Source organism: Hesperophylax consimilis, chromosome 12 (assembly GCF_061612785.1).
Source record: "Hesperophylax consimilis isolate HC1 chromosome 12, BYU_Hcon_1.0, whole genome shotgun sequence".
NCBI lineage: Eukaryota > Metazoa > Arthropoda > Insecta > Trichoptera > Limnephilidae > Hesperophylax > Hesperophylax consimilis.
The window spans coordinates 34342019-34360626 of NC_142847.1; the positions used below are offsets into that span (position 1 = coordinate 34342019).

The 18608-nt window shown below is 34.9% G+C and overlaps 1 protein-coding gene across 1 annotated transcript in view; it reads right to left on the reverse strand.

Moving 5' to 3' along the window:
- LOC149419539 (ETS homologous factor-like) overlaps window positions 1–18298 on the reverse strand; it is a 33252-nt gene extending 14954 nt beyond the window's left edge. The window contains exon 1 of the mRNA XM_089637873.1: window positions 17185–18298. Within this exon, the coding sequence (XP_089493999.1) occupies window positions 17185–18125 (941 nt within the window). The 5' untranslated portion in view covers window positions 18126–18298. The remainder of the gene's footprint in view (window positions 1–17184) is intronic.
- Window positions 18299–18608: the final 310 nt, after the last annotated feature.

Below are 18608 nucleotides of genomic sequence, written 5' to 3' on the forward strand. Positions count from 1 at the left end.
CCCAATACATTCAGCCTCACAATATACCCCGATTGGGGATGATTCACTGGCTCCTATTAACAGAGAGACTTAAGAAAGACTCTCCCAAAAGTACCAATATGCTCTGTGGACTGGTATCTACTAAATCAATCATCTAACTTCAGTACTTCCGCAGCGATACGTGTGAAGTATTAAGTTTTCTTGTTGATTTCGGATTTGAAGACGCCACAATACTTTAAAGTCGGAATTCTAACGACGTAAGTGAAGAAGGCGTGTACACAAATATGCGACGCACGGTCCCGGCGTATTGGACGGACCTACGGTCGAATTTTCACTAGCAAATAAATACTCTAAAATAACGTGTACCAAGATATTCTGCGCGTGGCTCGGCATATTGGACCATTGATCTTTCCACGGTATTTATTTTAATTAATTCTGATAAATGAATTACTAAAATCTCAAATGTTTTTAATTGAATCTCTATGTAATTTCCTAATTCATCATCTTGAAAAATAAAATCCGGTGATTACCGCTAACTTTATGGTTGAAAAACATTTCATGAAATTCTCAATCCGTTTTACTTAAAATATGTTAATGGTATGTTACTGTTTTTGTTAATATTAAATATAAATAACTTACGTCCATAGACGTGCAAGTCAAGCAGTCGACAAGCATCTCGGGTGAAATCTTTAGGAAAATCTGTGTTATGGACATTAGGCAACTTTATGCCAAAATCATACTAACATACCTCTTCAAACACAAAACTACTTTTGACAATGTCCAAACTTCTCTTGATACCTAGAACCAAAGGACATAATCTCTTATAAATCCCTTTCGCTAAAACAACTTTTGGCCAGAGAAATTTTAGATATTTTGCAACAAGGCTATATAATGCTCTCCCACTAGCCATTAGACTGAACAATTTTTTTTCGAAATATAAAACAGACATGAAGTCTTGGATCATCAGCCAAGACAGATCCAAGATGAAAATTTCTATAAAAATCCCCTCATAAGTATGTACTCGATGCTGATTAACCAATTTATTATTATTATTTTTTATCATTTTCACATTGTCATTTAATGTTATGAAATATTATATGTATCAAATAGTATGTAAACATTAATTCATGTACTCAATACGTCTGTCTCGACACAGGTTTATCCTAGTGAGACACACATCGGAAAAAACCTGTAAAAAAACTTTATATTGTTAATAAAAAATAAAAAACTAGATATCGGTCTAAAAAAACAAATATACTCGAAATAGTTACTTGTTCGTCGGAATTAATTAAAATGTGGACATCGGGCAATCCCCGTTATTAGTTTTGTGTCGCAATCATTATAATATTTTTTTCACTTCCGATAATATTGCTCTCCGTAGTTATTAGAGTCAAACCCAAACAATAAACGTATAAAAAAACACCTTCCAGGTACGAGAGGAATATACCTCTTATGCTAATTGGTAAATCAGGTTGGGAAACCCGCTTGACTTCCTAGTACCAACAGCAAACGAGTTAACTGGGAAAATACTCGATTTTCTGCGAAGAATCGATTAAATTGCACATAAAAATGCTAATGTCACAGTAACCTGTGTAATCAATTATATAAACAATCAATGTGGGTACCTACTTAACCATTTATTAATTAATGGGGTGGTATTACTGACAACAACTAATAAACCTAAGGCTAGTTCACGAGTGGGTCAAGATAATCAATACATTATTCGTAGGCAATCTTTCTATACTTATAAAAATGGATGTGTCTTTGTTTGTCTCGTACACGTTCCTTTGCGATTCATTCGATTGCGATAAAAAATACAAATTTTATTCTTATTAGTACCAGGAGTGTTTAGAAAGTGGTATGAGTGTTAGAAGACATCGGGGACTCCCGAGGAAGACTTAAGGCGATGCCATACGTCGTGTGACATTAATCAAGCCGCTAACAATAACACCCCTTATGTAGATGGCGATAAGGTTTAAATTCCCGTTCAACACCATCCGTCTTTTTTGATAAATACAAGAAAAAAACATCGCAAAAAAGTGGCTTTTATTTTATTTTGCGGACGTTCAGGCACAAATATTTAATTGTTTTACGATCATTTTATAAAAAACTTAATTTTCCACATTATAAAATAAAACCGTAACCGAAAATGCGTTCGAAAGTAGGAGATTTTGAACTTTAAAGCAGTTTTTATAGTCCTGATACATTATTTTTTTCTATGCTTATTAAAAGACTTATCTAAAAAATACTGGATCATCTCATAGGTCAAGATGTGTTCTACTCGCAGTATTTAATTAAAGCATCTAAAACATTTCTAAGTGCTCAAATTTTCAAACCAAAAAAACATGAATTTGCATTGCTACGTATGGCATCGCCTTAAAATATTATCTCTTAATTGGTATGAGATGAGGTGTCGAATTAAAATCAATGTAATGTAGTGTTTTCAAAGTCACAATTTGGTACACAGTAATAATAGTAGAAATATTCGGGAACCTTCGAAGAAGATTTAAATTATCTCTGCACTGGATTGAGATACAGAGCCGAATTAAAGTCGATATAATAAAGTTTTTTTAACAGTGACAATGGATTTCATAATATTACGTGAAGTGAATGACAGAAAAAGTCGGGACACCCGAGAAACACATGGATCAAATAACTATTTGTGGTAAGCTGAGGTGTACTTGATGAAAGAAAGAGGTATAATAATATAATAACTTAACCCATAACCCCCAGCAACGCCGAGTAAACGTCAGCTAGTGAATAATGAATAATATGTAATATTGACATGACTTCAAATGGTGACCAATTCGTCAAGAATTTGTCGAAAACTACTGATGACAAAATGGTCTGGATTACGTTTTAACCCGACAAATAATATTCCTGGGCATAAAATAATTATCTAAGTATTTACATAATATTTTCTTCTAATTTAATATCGGGTTAATTTGTTCAAATTTGATATCAAATCTCTTCATTTCTCTCTACTTAAGTTTAATTTTGTGATAGTAATAATAATAATAATATGTCGCTATTCCAAATTCCTGTAATATTCAAAAATCTGTTAGTGAAAAAATAAGAAAATACACAGATTTAGGAAATGAAATAAAAAGAATTTGGCATTCTCAGACTATAAAAATATTACCATTCGTTATTTTCGGCTACTGGCATTATACCTAGCTCTCTAATTAAAAATTTAGGCGTATTAGTTCTATGAAAAAAATTATATATAAAGATGCAAAAGTCGGTCATTTTGAATACATGTAGGATAACAAAAGATTTTTTAAATATTTATGTTGAGGGATCAGTAGGATTTATAGGCCCTGTTAGAAGTTCTACCGAGCCGAATCCTCTGATATGAAAATATCTGGAGTCGGTGAATTATTTTCCCATTTGATCTCTGGTGAGTTGACGTGTTGTTCTTGTATTTTTTGTATTTATTTTGCTTATATAATGCACTTACATAATGTTGATTGACTAGATGATCATTTGTGGAAAAGTGAGTGGAAGGGTTAAGTTTTTCCTTTGGGGAAGATTTAACCCGGACAACAAAATCGGAAGTTTAAAATAATAATTGGATAATTAGTAGAGCGCCGTTTTTGTGAAAAATCACCTCAAGGGCGCTGTACAATTTATTTCTTGATGATGGTTTTCTCATTTTATCTCTATCCCTTGTCTCATGTTTGTATAACAAGTGTTATGTATTAGATCATGTTTTAAAGATATTAAATAATTACTGCATTGTCGAGGTAAACTTGAAGGGTAAACAGGTGTCGATCGTGTCGATAGACAAGAAACGTCCTATCCGGAAGAACCTCCAGACAAGAGCAGTTAGTACTGCAGTAAGACACAATTAAATAGTAATTTAAAGTATATTTATTATAAACACCATGGTGTTAAAGTGTAAAGCATAGAATAAAGAAGCACATAAGAAATGCGACGTGGGCGTGTTTGCTCATTCTAAAGTCTGACCATTCTTTTCCTATATTTAAAAAACAGAACTAAGTTACATCATCACTATGAAATTTAAATGAATGCGAGCGCGTGCCAAATGGGCTAGAACCAATCAGAACCAATATGTACTAAGTCAGTAGCGACATTGGTTTCAATTCAAATCTACATGGAAGACATTTCTAGTGTGTATTGTCTATTCAGTGATGCAAAATTTAGAGCAGGTGCAGAAATATAATAAGCTAGTCCGGTTTTTTCACCCGTACGTCTTTAAAACCACTGAATCCTCGTGATAATGTTGTTGTATCGAGTAACTTTAAAAATATGGAACATACCTAGTTATTATAATTTTGAATATAAAATAGAACCATTGTTACTTTATTAAGTTCAATACCTGTAGTGTTTGTATATATGTAATATATACGTAGTTTCAATGTCGCTCAACAGATGTCGTTAGAGTATGTAGTTTCAAGTTAGGATGTATATATTATGTAGTTTTAAGGTGTCTCCATAGGTGTCAGTGGTAGAACTACATGATAGAGAGAACTACCGGACGTTTGGGTCTAATACCCGAATGATTACGAAGATAGCCGATGTTAGCCGATCTACAGGCGTGCATCTTCAGTGGGCGTTTTCCTCTCTTCAGAATAACTTCATCAACATTCAAGAGCATCCTACGGAGCGGTCGTGAATAAAGTTAGATATTCATTGTAAATACGTCACGATAGTAAACAATGAACCGAAGTGTTATTAAAATCTGCCAAGAGAATTGCTAACCAAGAGGAAATTAACAGTACACCACAAAGCCACTAATTTTATACACATATTTGCATCCCTTATCGCAGCTTTTATCTGAGTATATTTTAATATTTTCTCCGATGAAGCTCAGGTCTTGTGAAAAGTTCTCCCATGCTAATCAAGTTTTGAAACTACTGGTCAATTGCAGGTAAATATTCGTTAAACTATACTTTCCATAGTTGCATTACCTACGACAATGGAAGACAGGCTTTACCGCGCTTGGTAAACACGCGTCTGTCAAGCCTGTCTGTATTTAAAATACTAATAAAAGAATTTTAAATTCAGCACAAATACTAAACAACCGTTTACCTCTCTTTTTGTATACATAAAAGGTTGTTTATCAGTTTTGTAAAATTTTAAACACGTTAGTAGTCAGGGGGTTATAGTATAAACATCACATGCAATCAAGGCCAATGATATAAATATTTATCTTTGCAGTTTCCTCGCAGTTTACACAGTGAACATTGCGACAGATCAGGTTTATTGTACAAATACTCAGCAATTATATTTCTATTGAAAGGTATTTATCATAACCACAGCCAGACAACACGCAATTTTATTATTTAATTTTTTTATAAACTTCATAACAACCATAAACAAGTTTTTGCGCTGAATGGACATCTGTATGGACTATAAGTGTGATCTTGGTACAAATTTTGTGGTTAATTTTTGTCTGCGAAAATGTTGTTAAATCGGTTTGTTTATTACGAAGTGTTTTAAAATCGCAGCCAAAACAATATAATAAGCTGCTTAAGTCTTCAGTTTTGGATTATTTTGATTTAGAAATGTGTTGTATAAAATTCAGTTACATGCTCTGACTTTTGGTTTTGTATTGTGTATTTCTATATCATGTCTATGGCCGATTATCGGTGAAATTGTTCTAGTTAAATAATAGAACTCCAATATATTGGTCATATCAGGAGTTCCAAAAATACAAAATTACGCAGTTTAAAAGAAAATGTTATTAATTTCTGTATAATTTTGACATTTTAGGAAGAGGTTTAAGATGAACATAGATATATTTATATATACCTACTACTTATAACTCACTAGGAGATCCTGTGCTGAGGCGAAGTATGTTTTGGAAATAGAGTTTTCAGCGATTTCCATGATTCAATTCAAGGTTTGGGTACGAAATTTTCAGTAACTTCAACGACGATGTTTTTTTAGTTATTTTTCTGACTGTCCTTAAGCCAAGATTTGCTGGACTTGATCTTAGTTATTAATTAATTTAATTTGTTTGTTAAATTTATTTTGGTCTATTTATTTTGCACTGGTTTTGTGATTTAAGGTGTTTGCCGTTTTGTCTTTTTCGAGATGATGAACCAGAATATTTTTAGCATAGGTTTTTGTATATATATATATATTGTGTACATATTGTATATATATATTTTGATGTTGTCGAGCCCCACCCTACAATCTCATATTCCAAATGGGGGTGGCAAAGCATAATATATTATCTTTATTGGTATTAAAGAAGAATGGAAAAGTCTCTTGTTCATTGACGTCCAAGTTGAACTAAACCCCTATAAACTGCATTGATGAGGTAACAATAGGTCGAAACCAACATAAGAGCACAACAAATCATTCCAGTATCAAGAAGATTAGGCACTAATAATAATTTCATCAGAGTGGAAGATACTCTCAATATCACCCTGGTGTAAGACCACCATTCAGAATTGAAAAGTTGCTTGAAATGGCTTTGGCCGTGTTTGGTGACCAGATCTGAATAGCCAGGTAATTAACTTCCCCATCTCCTTCCTCTTCCCCATCTCCTTCCCCTCCCTACTACCTTCAGCCCCATTGGATGGCATAGTCTCACTGGCTCCTGACGGTTGGAAGCAGTTGAGACTCTTGTGCGTTCAAATATAAAATTAAAATAAAGTGATACATTGGCGTGTATTGTAATGGAAGTAGATCTGCTATGATTATTTGAAGCTATGATCTAGGTATATTATTTAGACACACACCTCTCACGTATGATAGAATTTGTAAATAGCATTAAGCATGTGTTAATTGTTGCCATTTGCAATTTTCGTAAACAAATTAATTATAATTGTACAAAAAATGCCGCCATAACTTATGAATAAATTTTCTTTGATGTCATTAGGAAATAAGTTTTCTGATCTTGAGAGGAAGCCGACTGCATATTTCAATAATTGAAGCACCAGTTAGTGTTGGACCAAGAGGTTAAGAAGTAGCTATATACCTATTGCGCATAATTTAATATTGCGAGATGAGGAAGAATATCTTGCTTGTTGCAATGTCAAAAGAGTTGGCACTGGAGAAACATGAAGGTTTCTGTGTTAACTGTGAATTGAAATGTCTTTTGAGTGGCTTATTCTTACTCCCAGTGTGGTGCACAATTGCTAATTTATAAAAAATCAGATCATATTATTCCAATAAAATATTTAATAACTGTGTATATTCCATGTGCCGACTAGGAACACAAGACAAAATGTAACATTATTCTGCAATACATACACAACCAACTACCAGACACACTCATTAACCAATAGGATGCATGGCAACAAGTTTGGGGATACTATTGACATATTTACTGACCCCATTTATAGAACTAAGTGTAATCTATACCAGCACTTTGTTGAATCCTACAAATTATAGTAGCGTTGGTTATATAGTTTTTATGATTTGTACAGTGTTGTTCTAGTTTATATATTATTTTATGTTACTGTTACATGTTTGACTAATATTGTTTCATATTCAGTTTATTTGTTTACTGTTATATCACGCTTTAATTTTTTTTATACATTTTACGATAGCTCACTAGGTATATTCTGTTCTTAAAATCCACGCGAAAGCCCGGCTAGAGGTAAAACCAAATAAAATAAAAATAATATCCCATGATATTTCACGAGTTTTGTTTGGTAAATATTATTGAACTTTTTTGAATTCCTCTTCAGTAGCGCAAAACGTAAACACCAATTATGATAATATTCCAAAGGATAAAAAAACGATCAGAGTTATTTCTATTTATAAATACATCTTGAAACAATTTGTCTTGAATGGAGTCGTATTTTGATATTGCACCAAACACTCACAGCTAAAACCCAACAAACCAGTTTTTTATCCCGCTTCGTGCGTCTTTAAAACTTCCTATGAGTCAAAAAATGTTTGTGTTTTTTTGTTGCTGTCATTTGAATCTCAAACCTTTTGGCACGCCCATCATATATGTTAATATACAAAACTTATAGTGTCTGTTGTGAGTTAAAAATAGGAAAATACAGATTCTGATCAACATACGACGGGGAACTCCAGCGAAATTCCGAGAAAACTTGTCCAGACTTGACAAGACTCGTTTCGCCTGCATAAAATGTAAATACCTGACACTAATAGCAATTACGTCCATCAGTGGCGTTGGAAGGAAATGGCGAGCCCCTGGGTTTTTACAGTTAGCCTCCAACGAGGTCATAATATAATATTATATGACCGAACAAAAACTGGGAGGGTGAAAACCAGACGAGAACGAGAGTAAAAATGACACCAGAGTAGATTTTATCAAGATGTTTTCCGTGTATTGTAACTGACCGCAATTTGTACAGTACCTGAGGAGGCAATTGACCCTGTGTAACAGATTGGACATTGGACATTGAATGCTCCCTCAATGAACGCGATGAAAAATCTATTACTATCTGCAGAGATGTTGGTTATGCAATGAATGGTTCCAAGGGCGGCGGTACCCAAAACCTCCTCTCAAATTGTGGTAATTCTTAGGTATTTAATATATCATAATATAACAATATACAATATTTTTGTAAGTTTTTTCTAAATTTCAAATTATTATTAATTTTAAGGTATTATATAATTTGTCTAAAGAAACGTCTCTTTCTCAATGACACGCCTCTTTTTTCAAAGTTCTTCAAGCAAGTAGATACCATAATATTGAAAAAAAAAATGTTAATTTTTACTGATCCATCAAAAAGGCCACCACCTTGAAATGAAAACAGCACGTAAAACAAAATTACAGATAGACGAAATGCAAAATGGTCGAGTTAAAACAGGGCTTGACGCTACGTTCGATCAATAATTATCATAATATATTTTTGGCTTATCATGTCGTATTGCACTTTCTCCTCCAAACATCTACAATTTCCTTCTTCAGGGCAGATGTCATCAACGCTGTTCGAAACGTTTGGCAGGGCCGGCCCTATGCAGGCGCAATGGAGTAGTCCGCTCCGGGCGTCGAATTGTCAAGGCGCCTAGGCGCTGATAATACCACACACCTAACAGTGTTCACACATCGCCCTTGAGATTATATTTCATAAAAACGGCGCTACAAAAATATGAAAACCATCCGAATCTTATTAATTACAGTGATCACCTACCGAGACGACTACTAGTTTTGACAAGGAGCGCCAAAATTTTACAATTTTACAAATGTTTGGTGCAGGACTGGCCATTTATAAATAATAAATCATTCTAGCAATCCACGAGACCGTGGCCTTGAAGTTAAAGTCCTTACTTTTGATCCGAAGGCTACCTTATTTGGAGGCTTGTCATGAAGGTATATTTTGCTACTCCACTGAATTTAACGAAGTTGCTTACAAGTACGTTTGTGCATAATGTTATGGGGTTTTCAATTTGCAGTCACAGTAATTGCATAATATATCGGATTTCCCTACAATTATAATTATGATTATACATATTTTAGTATTATGATAATGATTGCTTTATGGACAATCGTTAAAGCCATATGTCAATACGATATTGTCATCTAGCTAGCTACCTACATTTGTGAGCACGGCCTCTTTTTAGCGCAGTCTCCATAGTTTCAGATAAGCTTCGGTTAACTGTCAACACAAACATCTTCTTAATAACGTTCGATACGCAAAATTACTTTATTTTAAACGAACGGAATTGAACTAACGAAGGTCTTAGAATTGAAAGAATTCGTATACGTGGCGAGTTGAATCCGTTAGGGCCAATGACGCTACTGGTTCGGGCTTGCAGAAACGAAATTTGTTCACTTATCAAGTTATGAATAAAGACTTCAATAAATAATTAACTCCCCTTAAATGTCAAAAAGTAAATACGGACTACCAATCAGAGATGTGCAAAATGGGTACCCAAAACCATTTGAAATGCAAAATGGAAATGGGTCAAAACTTTTCCATTTGAAAATGCAAAATTCAAAATGCAAAATACCTATTTTCAAAATGCATTGAAAATGCAAAATGGTTTCTCAGGTCAAACAATTAAAATAATTATTTTTATAAGCAATAATTGTTCGCCTGAAACACTCATCCACATTGAAAAAATCTCCTGATAAAAAATACATGACGCCAACGGGACTCGAACCCGTGTCCATTCGATTTCCGGTCGAAAGCTCTGACCACTGAGCTATGGAGGCTTATCTCTTAGCCGCGAAATTATTCAATATATGCTAGTGTTTCATTCAACAATTACATTGCTTATAAAAATAATTGTTATCCTTTGTGCTATGCATAAATAAAATCTTGTCTTAAAAACATTAATTTATCAAAAAAATAATAATTAATATTTGACAAGTTCAAGTATTTCACCTAAAAATGTAGACAATTTGTCTCAACGCCATCTAGTGAGAGAGTTAGCACTTACAATGCCTTTCTCATATAAAATAAAGTTGGTTGTTCTCAGGTGAAAAAAATGTAACAAGCAGTAATTGTTGAATGAAACACTAGCATATATTGAATAATTTCGCGGGTAAGAGATAAGCCTCCATAGCTCAGTGGTCAGAGCTTTCGACCGGAAATCGAATGGACACGGGTTCGAGTCCCGTTGGCGTCATGTATTTTTTATCAGGAGATTTTTTTCAATGTGGATGAGTGTTTCAGGCGAACAATTATTGCTTATAAAAATAATTGTTATCCTTTGTGCTATGCATAAATAAAATCTTGTCTTAAAAACATTAATTTATCAAAAAAATAATAATTAATTAAAATAATTACAAAATTTTTAAACAATTTTGTCATTTAATAATCAATGTAGAACAAACATATTACATGATGGTAAATCCAAAAACACCACGACTACAGATTATGAAATCACAAAAAATTTGCGCGGGACTAATGTTGCCAACGTATAAACATAGAAACTGCTATCTAACATTTAATATTACAGCGTCATGGCCCCATGTTCAGTATTTGAATCAGTATTTTTTGTAATGGTATCACTCAATTGCCAGGGCTCCTACCAGGGAGCAACTTGTAAAACGTAAATTATGTCTCATAGCGAGGTTGAGGAACGAATGATATTTGGGGCTTATGAAAAAAAGATGAGTGGAGATAGTAGGAAGAATGTTGCAAAAAGCATTTAAAATGCAAAATGGTTTTTAGAAAAGCATTTAAAATACAAAATGGAAAATACCCATTTTGCATTTCCATTTGAAATGGATTTATTTCAAATAAAGCACATCTCTGCTACCAATGCATACTTAGTTTAGTATTTCAATTCAACATTGCCAATTTATTAATAATTTTACGTAACAATATAACTGTCAATTGATAGATAACACCTCCAGTGTTGCCAGCGTATGTAGACTTCTTATTTATTGCGTTAGGTCTGGCTATCCATAGTGTAAACGTGCACGGTAAATCTACGTGCATGTAAAGTTTCACTATGCTAGACCCCTGATCGACACACCCAATCAACGAATATTCAACTGACTTTTTCTACAGTCTTGGTCTAAAACATAATAGAGATATTTGAGAAATCAGGTCTTCGCTTGGTTTACGACTGAAATAAAAGCAGTGACTAAGTGGACACCACGGTTCGGTCTGCATTGGGGAATCCCAGTAACACTTACATAGATGCGATAACACACGGGCGTAAGCAAACCAGTAACTGGCGAGACCTGAATCACAGAATAGAAGTCGATAGCTAAAGGTAGGTAGGTATTTACTTACTGTTATTATTTAGTGTTGCGCATCGATGTTGATACGGGGTTTACCACAGACATGGTAGCAGTGACAAACCACATTCATTAACTAAATATATAATAAATGAACAGAATAGATAGAACCTTCAATGAACTTGAAAATCAGCTTTGAAATTTGATGAATTGTTCAAATTTTTTGAAACAACCCGACCTTAGACAACATTAGAATTCAAAATTTCAAAATAATAATCCACAAATAACAATAAAAATGTATATTTTTTAATAAATTTGACGTGTTTTAACGATTTTGCCAAAAACTTATCATCTCGTGTATTTTTTGTCAAGTTTTGCCTGTTTATTATTGTATAATTCAATTATATAATTTTTAAGAAGCGAAGTTAGCAGTCCACAACGGAGTGCTGGTACCTACCTTGATGTATGGAAGTGAGGCATGGAACTGGCAAAGAAAGGATGAAAGTAGATTAAATGCTGTTGAAATGAGATCCCTGAGGCGTATGTGTGGTAAAACCATGTTTGATCGTGTGAGGAATGTGGAGATCCGCAAAGAGTGCAAGGCTGATGTAAGCGTAATGAGTAAGATTAAGAAAGGGACGCTTAGATGGTTTGGGCATGTAGAGCGAATGAGCGAAGATAGGAGTGTAAGGAGGATATATGATGCAAATGTGAATGGTAGCAGAAGTCGGGGACGCCCGAGGAAGACATGGCACGATCAAGTGAATCAGATACTCGAGTCGGGCCATGTCAAGAGTCAGAATAATAGAAGAGTATGTATGAGACGATGTATGAATGTGAATGAGGCAAGGAGTGTGTGCCAAGACCGAGTTGTTTGGCGGTCCGTCCTCTCTGCCTACCCCTGCGGGGAAACGGCGTGATGGTTAGTTAGTTAGTTAGTTAGTTATAATTTTTATTGCTTTATTTTTAATCTCCCGGTCGAGGCAGACAAACGCAGAGTTTTGTGTCTGATTGTTGATAATAATTAAGTTAACCTTTTCCTTGTATTGCCTTTAATATACATTTTCACTATGCCCATCCGTTTGTTTAAATTTTTAACTGCAGTGAACACGTTGCAACTAGTATGTTATAATATATTTATTAAGAATTTCTTTCGTTAGTAGTAATTTTGTGATAAATAATTTAAAAAAATCGATCATTGAACACAATATAAGCGATTCTCTAACGAAAATTTAGAACAGAAAAATCAAAAAAAGATACGGTCGCATCAAGGAATTAAACCCAAAACCTTCGCCTTGAAGGGTCCGAGAGCAGAGCCCCGGCAAGGCTAAGGTCCTGTGTTCAATTCCTAAATGCGACCGTATCCTTTCCTAATTTTTGTGTTTCAAATTTGCGTTTGAGAATCGCTAATATTGTCTTCAATGATTATGTATTACAAATTTGACGTTTTTAATAATTAAGTTGCAAAAAAAATCAAATTAATTAAAAAAAATTGTTCATTTTATTGAATAATTTTATATTAATTAATTCGTTTAAATTATTACAATATAATTTTAGCATTTAAAGAAGATGCTTTTAAGAAATAAACTAGATGGCATGTACCCGGCTTTGCCCGACTTTTCTCTAATTTTAATAAATATAACATCTTCTTTAAATGCTAAAATTATACTGTAATAATTTAAACGAATTAATTAATGTAAAATTATACAGTAAAATGAACATTTAAAAAAAAAATTAATTTGATAAATATAACATGCGTGTGTTATATTTTTATATAAAACTTCCGGAAGAAATTCTCTAAATGAAAGAGAGGGGGATAAAATAAAATAGTGTATGGTTTCAATGCAATGTTTTTAATAATTTAATTTTTTTATATACGGCATCCTTTATATATATATATATTCTTAGTAGATAATATAATGAATGGCAATAATTTGCAGTAGGTAAATAAATGGAAATAATGTATGAAAAATATTGGTTTGGCTAAAATATGCACTAGCCGTGTAATTTTTATTTGCTAACAAATTACCTTTTCAAATATTTAATCAAAATAAATAGTATAGGTTCGTCGTACCGCATCGTTTCAGGTAAGAAGGCTGCGGTAGTTTTTTCTTCAGATCAATAAAATTATTACACTTGACACTTTTTACTGTGATTATACGATAATTTGTATTTAAAATTCTATTGGCAACACGTGTAGCGACTTAGGCATATCATAACTAGTTTTACTACCCGGCTTCGCCCGGGATTAGTATTAATATGGCACTGAAGAAGTAAACGATGTCATTGGCCTGACTGGAGCAGGGGAGTCGATGGTCTAATGTATATTGGCGACTTAAGTTTTAGCCAAAGTAAGGTAAAATTGAGACTTCTTCGGGAACACGGACACACCCGTAACAATACACTTCTATCGGTTTAAACTTCAGTGGGCATTTTATTCAAAATTAATTCCACAGAGGCCTTGAAAAAATAATTTGCCGCGGGGCATAGGCCCATAGACTTAGGTCTAGAGTGTCTTTTTGAGGAGAGAAAAGAGTGAATATGAGTCTTGAAGAGATTCATTGAGGGAGGAAACACAGATGCCGGAAAATCGTTCCACAGCCGAGCTGTTGATCTCACGAACGAGTCGTGTAACAAATGTTCTCATATAACAAATGTCATTAATTTTTAATGCGTGATAGCTGTTTTGCCTTCACAAATCACGTGCGAAGAGAAACATCAGGTAATCATGATGTTTAACAGGCCATAATTACTAAAATAAATAATATTTACTGTATGTTTGAGACTAGCTGTAGTCAAGGCAAGTCAACTTAACACAATTTGCAATATTCAAAAGGATACGGCTTCGTGTCCGTTTTCTAGGAATGAAGTACACAAGGCTTGCGGTTTTACATCGAAGCTGAGTTTTAAGTTCAAAGGACTTAAAACTCTTTGTGTACATGTACCTTTTATGGAAAACAAGCGTTTTGTATGCGTAAGTTTTAGATCAGATTCAATTATGGATTTCCTTTGTGAATTATGTGACTTACATTCAAGTCAACAGAAAACGTATCTACTATTTTTTAATACATCTATTTGAATTTAGTTTTGTTTTCTTCAATGCATGTGTGAAATAAATGGAATCTTGAAAGTGAAAATTAACCCACTTGCCGACATCTGATCGAGCAGATAGATTGAAAATGCATTCTATCAATTTGTGGCAATCACGCATACACATTTCTCTGAAATTGGATTACAGTAGTTAAGATACAGAATAAATGTCGGTCCCACCCAACTGCGATTTGGCTCAGTTATATTATACCGGCTAGTATTTATTAATTTATTTATTATGAACTGATAGGCTTTTACACGATTTCACATAATTTACTTTAAAGACTACAAACATTTCAAAACAAAGCCATACGCATTGCCCTGGGAGCTCCTAGATGGATGAGGGTTGCTCAACTACACCGAGACTCTGAAGTTCCCCTCCTTAAAGATCACATCTTAAGTCTCGCGGAATCTTTTTATGCGGGCCTCCCCACCCATGAAAACGCGTCCATCAACTGCCTCGCACAGTACGATGTAAATGAAATAACTACCTTTAAAAAACCCAAACAAATCCTCCGTAAACCTTAAATCCCCCATATTGCAGCCATGTTTCCTTGCAAAAATATTTTAAAAACACAACCAAAATTAAACTAAAATTTATCCTACAACCAATATTTAAAATCATGATGAAAGAGAAAGGGGCCTTTTTGGCCCGGAGCTCTGTATGCCAATATTTCATAAGTCATAAGTCACATAATTTACTGCATGTAATAGAGTTTTAAAAATGTTTAAGCAATTTTTTTAAAATTATATAACATGGTTGGTGTAAAAGTGCATTTAAGGGTTCATGTTATATAAGTGTACATGTTATATAAGTGTACTTGGTATATAAGTGTACATGTTATTTAAATGTACATGTTATATAAGTGTACATGTTATATAAGAAAACATAGAAAAAAAATGAAACAAACAGAAACCAATTTTTAAATTGCAGATAGCATAATAATAATAATAACATGGCATTTATATAGCGCAGTTTAGTGTCAGTTCACTTCAAGTGCGCTTAACTATAACAAACTTAAAAATGGTAATTCAGTATTAGTGCTTCTTAAAATTAATCCTACAGTGTGCCTTACCCAATACAGATCTAAAATCATAATAAAGGTTCGTAATTTACAGTATATATAAGAAGAATATAAATATAAGAGAAGAGAGAGAGGAAGGGGAGGAAGGAGAGGAAGGAGAGGAAGGAGATTTATGGATAGCTCCTACGCGATGATATTTTGCTACGACTGGAAAAACTTATATTACATTTGAAGTGAACTTTATAACAGAGCCCCGGCAAGGCCAAGGTTGTGGGTTTATTTTTTCGTTATACATAGTTTCTAACTTTTTCGTTTGTGAATCGCTAATATTGTCTTGAATGACTGAAGTGAACATGTTTCCAGGTGTATGAATGCGAGATTTTTTTAACATTATTCACACACAGGAAAATAATTTCCATCAGGGTCTGTCATCTTTTTAAGGAAAGGAAGAAGAGGAAGTTCTGGGAAGGAAAAAGGGATGAGGGTTGGGTAGGAAACTTGGGATCCTGTCACCGCTGCTAAATCACCAAAACAGCGAACCACTAGCAGAGGTGTTGGTTATTCAGCGGTACCAAACCCGTCTCCCAAAATGAAAAATAGGTTCATTTATGCGGTCGTTAGTCGCGGAATTATTGTTGTAGAATGATAATATAATATTTTGCCTGATTGCTCGATTTGGTACTTTGGTGTTGATTAGGTGCAGGAGTTCACAACAGTCTAGTCCGGTACTAGACAGTGACTACGACTACCTGTGTAATAATGCATTGTGACTGCATTGTTTTTTGTGGATTTGGTATTGACTGCCTGGCGTCAATGACCTTTAAAGTTTATAACCTCGTTAGTGGATAAGGAGATGAATATCAAATGTGTTTTAGATAGGAAGATTAATTATTGCTAGAGTGAGATTGTATATTCGTGTTTATCAGAATCTTATCAATGCTCTCGAATGACGGCCTTTTCCTGTCAGTAAGGGTGATATTAGTACATTACCAATCATTACCATTATGAAGGTATTCGAGGATTTTACACAGGAAAATGGGTAATTTGTTCCATACCTGATATGAGTATGATAAACATAGCGACATACACTACGATAAACTATACAAGGTATTTAAATATTTACGCGGGTTGTGAAGAGGTTCTGACTAACTTGAGGGATAAGTTGTCAATACTATAAAAACACGGGAGTAATTTGCACAAATCCGCAAATGGAACATGTTTGTAGCCGGCTGTGGGAACTAGAATAACTTTGGGACAATTTTCTTTACATTAACTGTAAGTGGTTTATTTATTCATCAACTGAGTGAAGCTTCTTTTTAAGAAAAGGAAGGAAAGAATGTTATCCAGTAAATGGTTCCCGCCTCCCAAATCGTTATCGTTTTATGGACAAGACTTTCTAAAGAAATGAGTTTTGTTGCTAGTTAAATAGTAAAAGTAAACATGTGTTGCCTGAAACGAAATATCAATAAAACAATAATAAAGATCTGAGCTTACTTGAACCTTCCGGAATCGTAGTCGTCCCACTTGATGATCGAAGGGCAATGCTCTTTGTTTAGAAGTAGGTCTCTCAGGAACTCCGGAACGGACACATTCTTCAATTTCTTATTCTGTTTCTTTCCGCTTCCTTTCGGCCTTCCTGGCGCGCGCTTCACCACGGTGTACGAGTCTGATCTCTCCGCAGAGAGGTCTACCATAGGGGAGTATGACCCCACACAAGCAGGCTTATAGTCTCTCAGGCTATTGGAGTCCGAATCGCTGGTGCTTGATCGCCTGCAGTCCGTCTCGTAGTTGGGTACATCCAAGTTAGTTAATTTCTTTTCATCGTCGGAGCTGTACCCATAGTGATAATCTTCCAGCTTGTTGAACGTTTTGTCCGTCGCTGCGCAATCGGATTTGATCTTCTGAAGCTCTTCGTAGATCTCCTTCCCAATAAAAGACGGCACGGAATGGTTTCCTCCCATGTTGAGCTTTTTTATGAAGTCAACACAGTTCATACTTATAAGATCCTCGCCTGTGATGTTCATGAAATCGTGGAAGGGAATTGAGCAAAGCTTCCAGTTTTTGGCTTGCGCTGTCTGCATGATGAAATCTACGGTGTCTTGCGGTGACCAGTGGAATATGTTCTTATGGGTCCACTCGGGTACGGGGGCGGGTTTCGTCAGTTCATGTAAGGACATATTTTGTTGCGGGTAGTAGGCTTCGCGGGGGTCCACGGCATGCTGGTAGTGCGGAGGTTCGATGGGGCAGGGTTCCTCGGCGGGTATCATTTCTTCGCCGTAATAATAATAGGGCTCTGGTAGGGGCAGGAGTGAGGTGTTGAGAAGTACATCGCTGATGATGTCTATCGAGCCATTGTTGTAGTCGTTGCCGCCGTCCATATCGTCGTAAAATTGTAGACTTGGCATAAATACTCCGTTAGTTAAACTGATATGCATAAATGCGACACTTGGAAATGTAAATATTGTCAATATTAGTAAGTCCAACTTTTCACTTGGACGATTTTCACAGTTTTCCGCTTTGTTTTGTTTGCACTGAGTGACGTTTGATAGCCGGCGTAGCGGTGTGTATTATGGATGAATATTAGCTACACTCGAGTTTTGTTATGAGACTGTTCGCGACAAGGAGCAAAAAGCGACTGGCCGGTTGAGCGCCGCGCGCTCTTGTTATCACCTCGGGCTGTCGGGCCGCATCCAGCCACCAGAGTGTGGTAGTATATCAACTACAGGACTACAACAGTCATGCATTGCACTTACACACTGACCGGTTAGCACCGTACCGGGTAGGTACATGCTTGTGGGATTCTCCACTTTGCGTCGTTACTTGGTATAAAATTAGGCCGGCTCCGCACATATGGCTATGGACCAACGTTGAACTGAGTTTGAAAAAATCTTGATTTTCCTAATTTTAATTATTTTTTC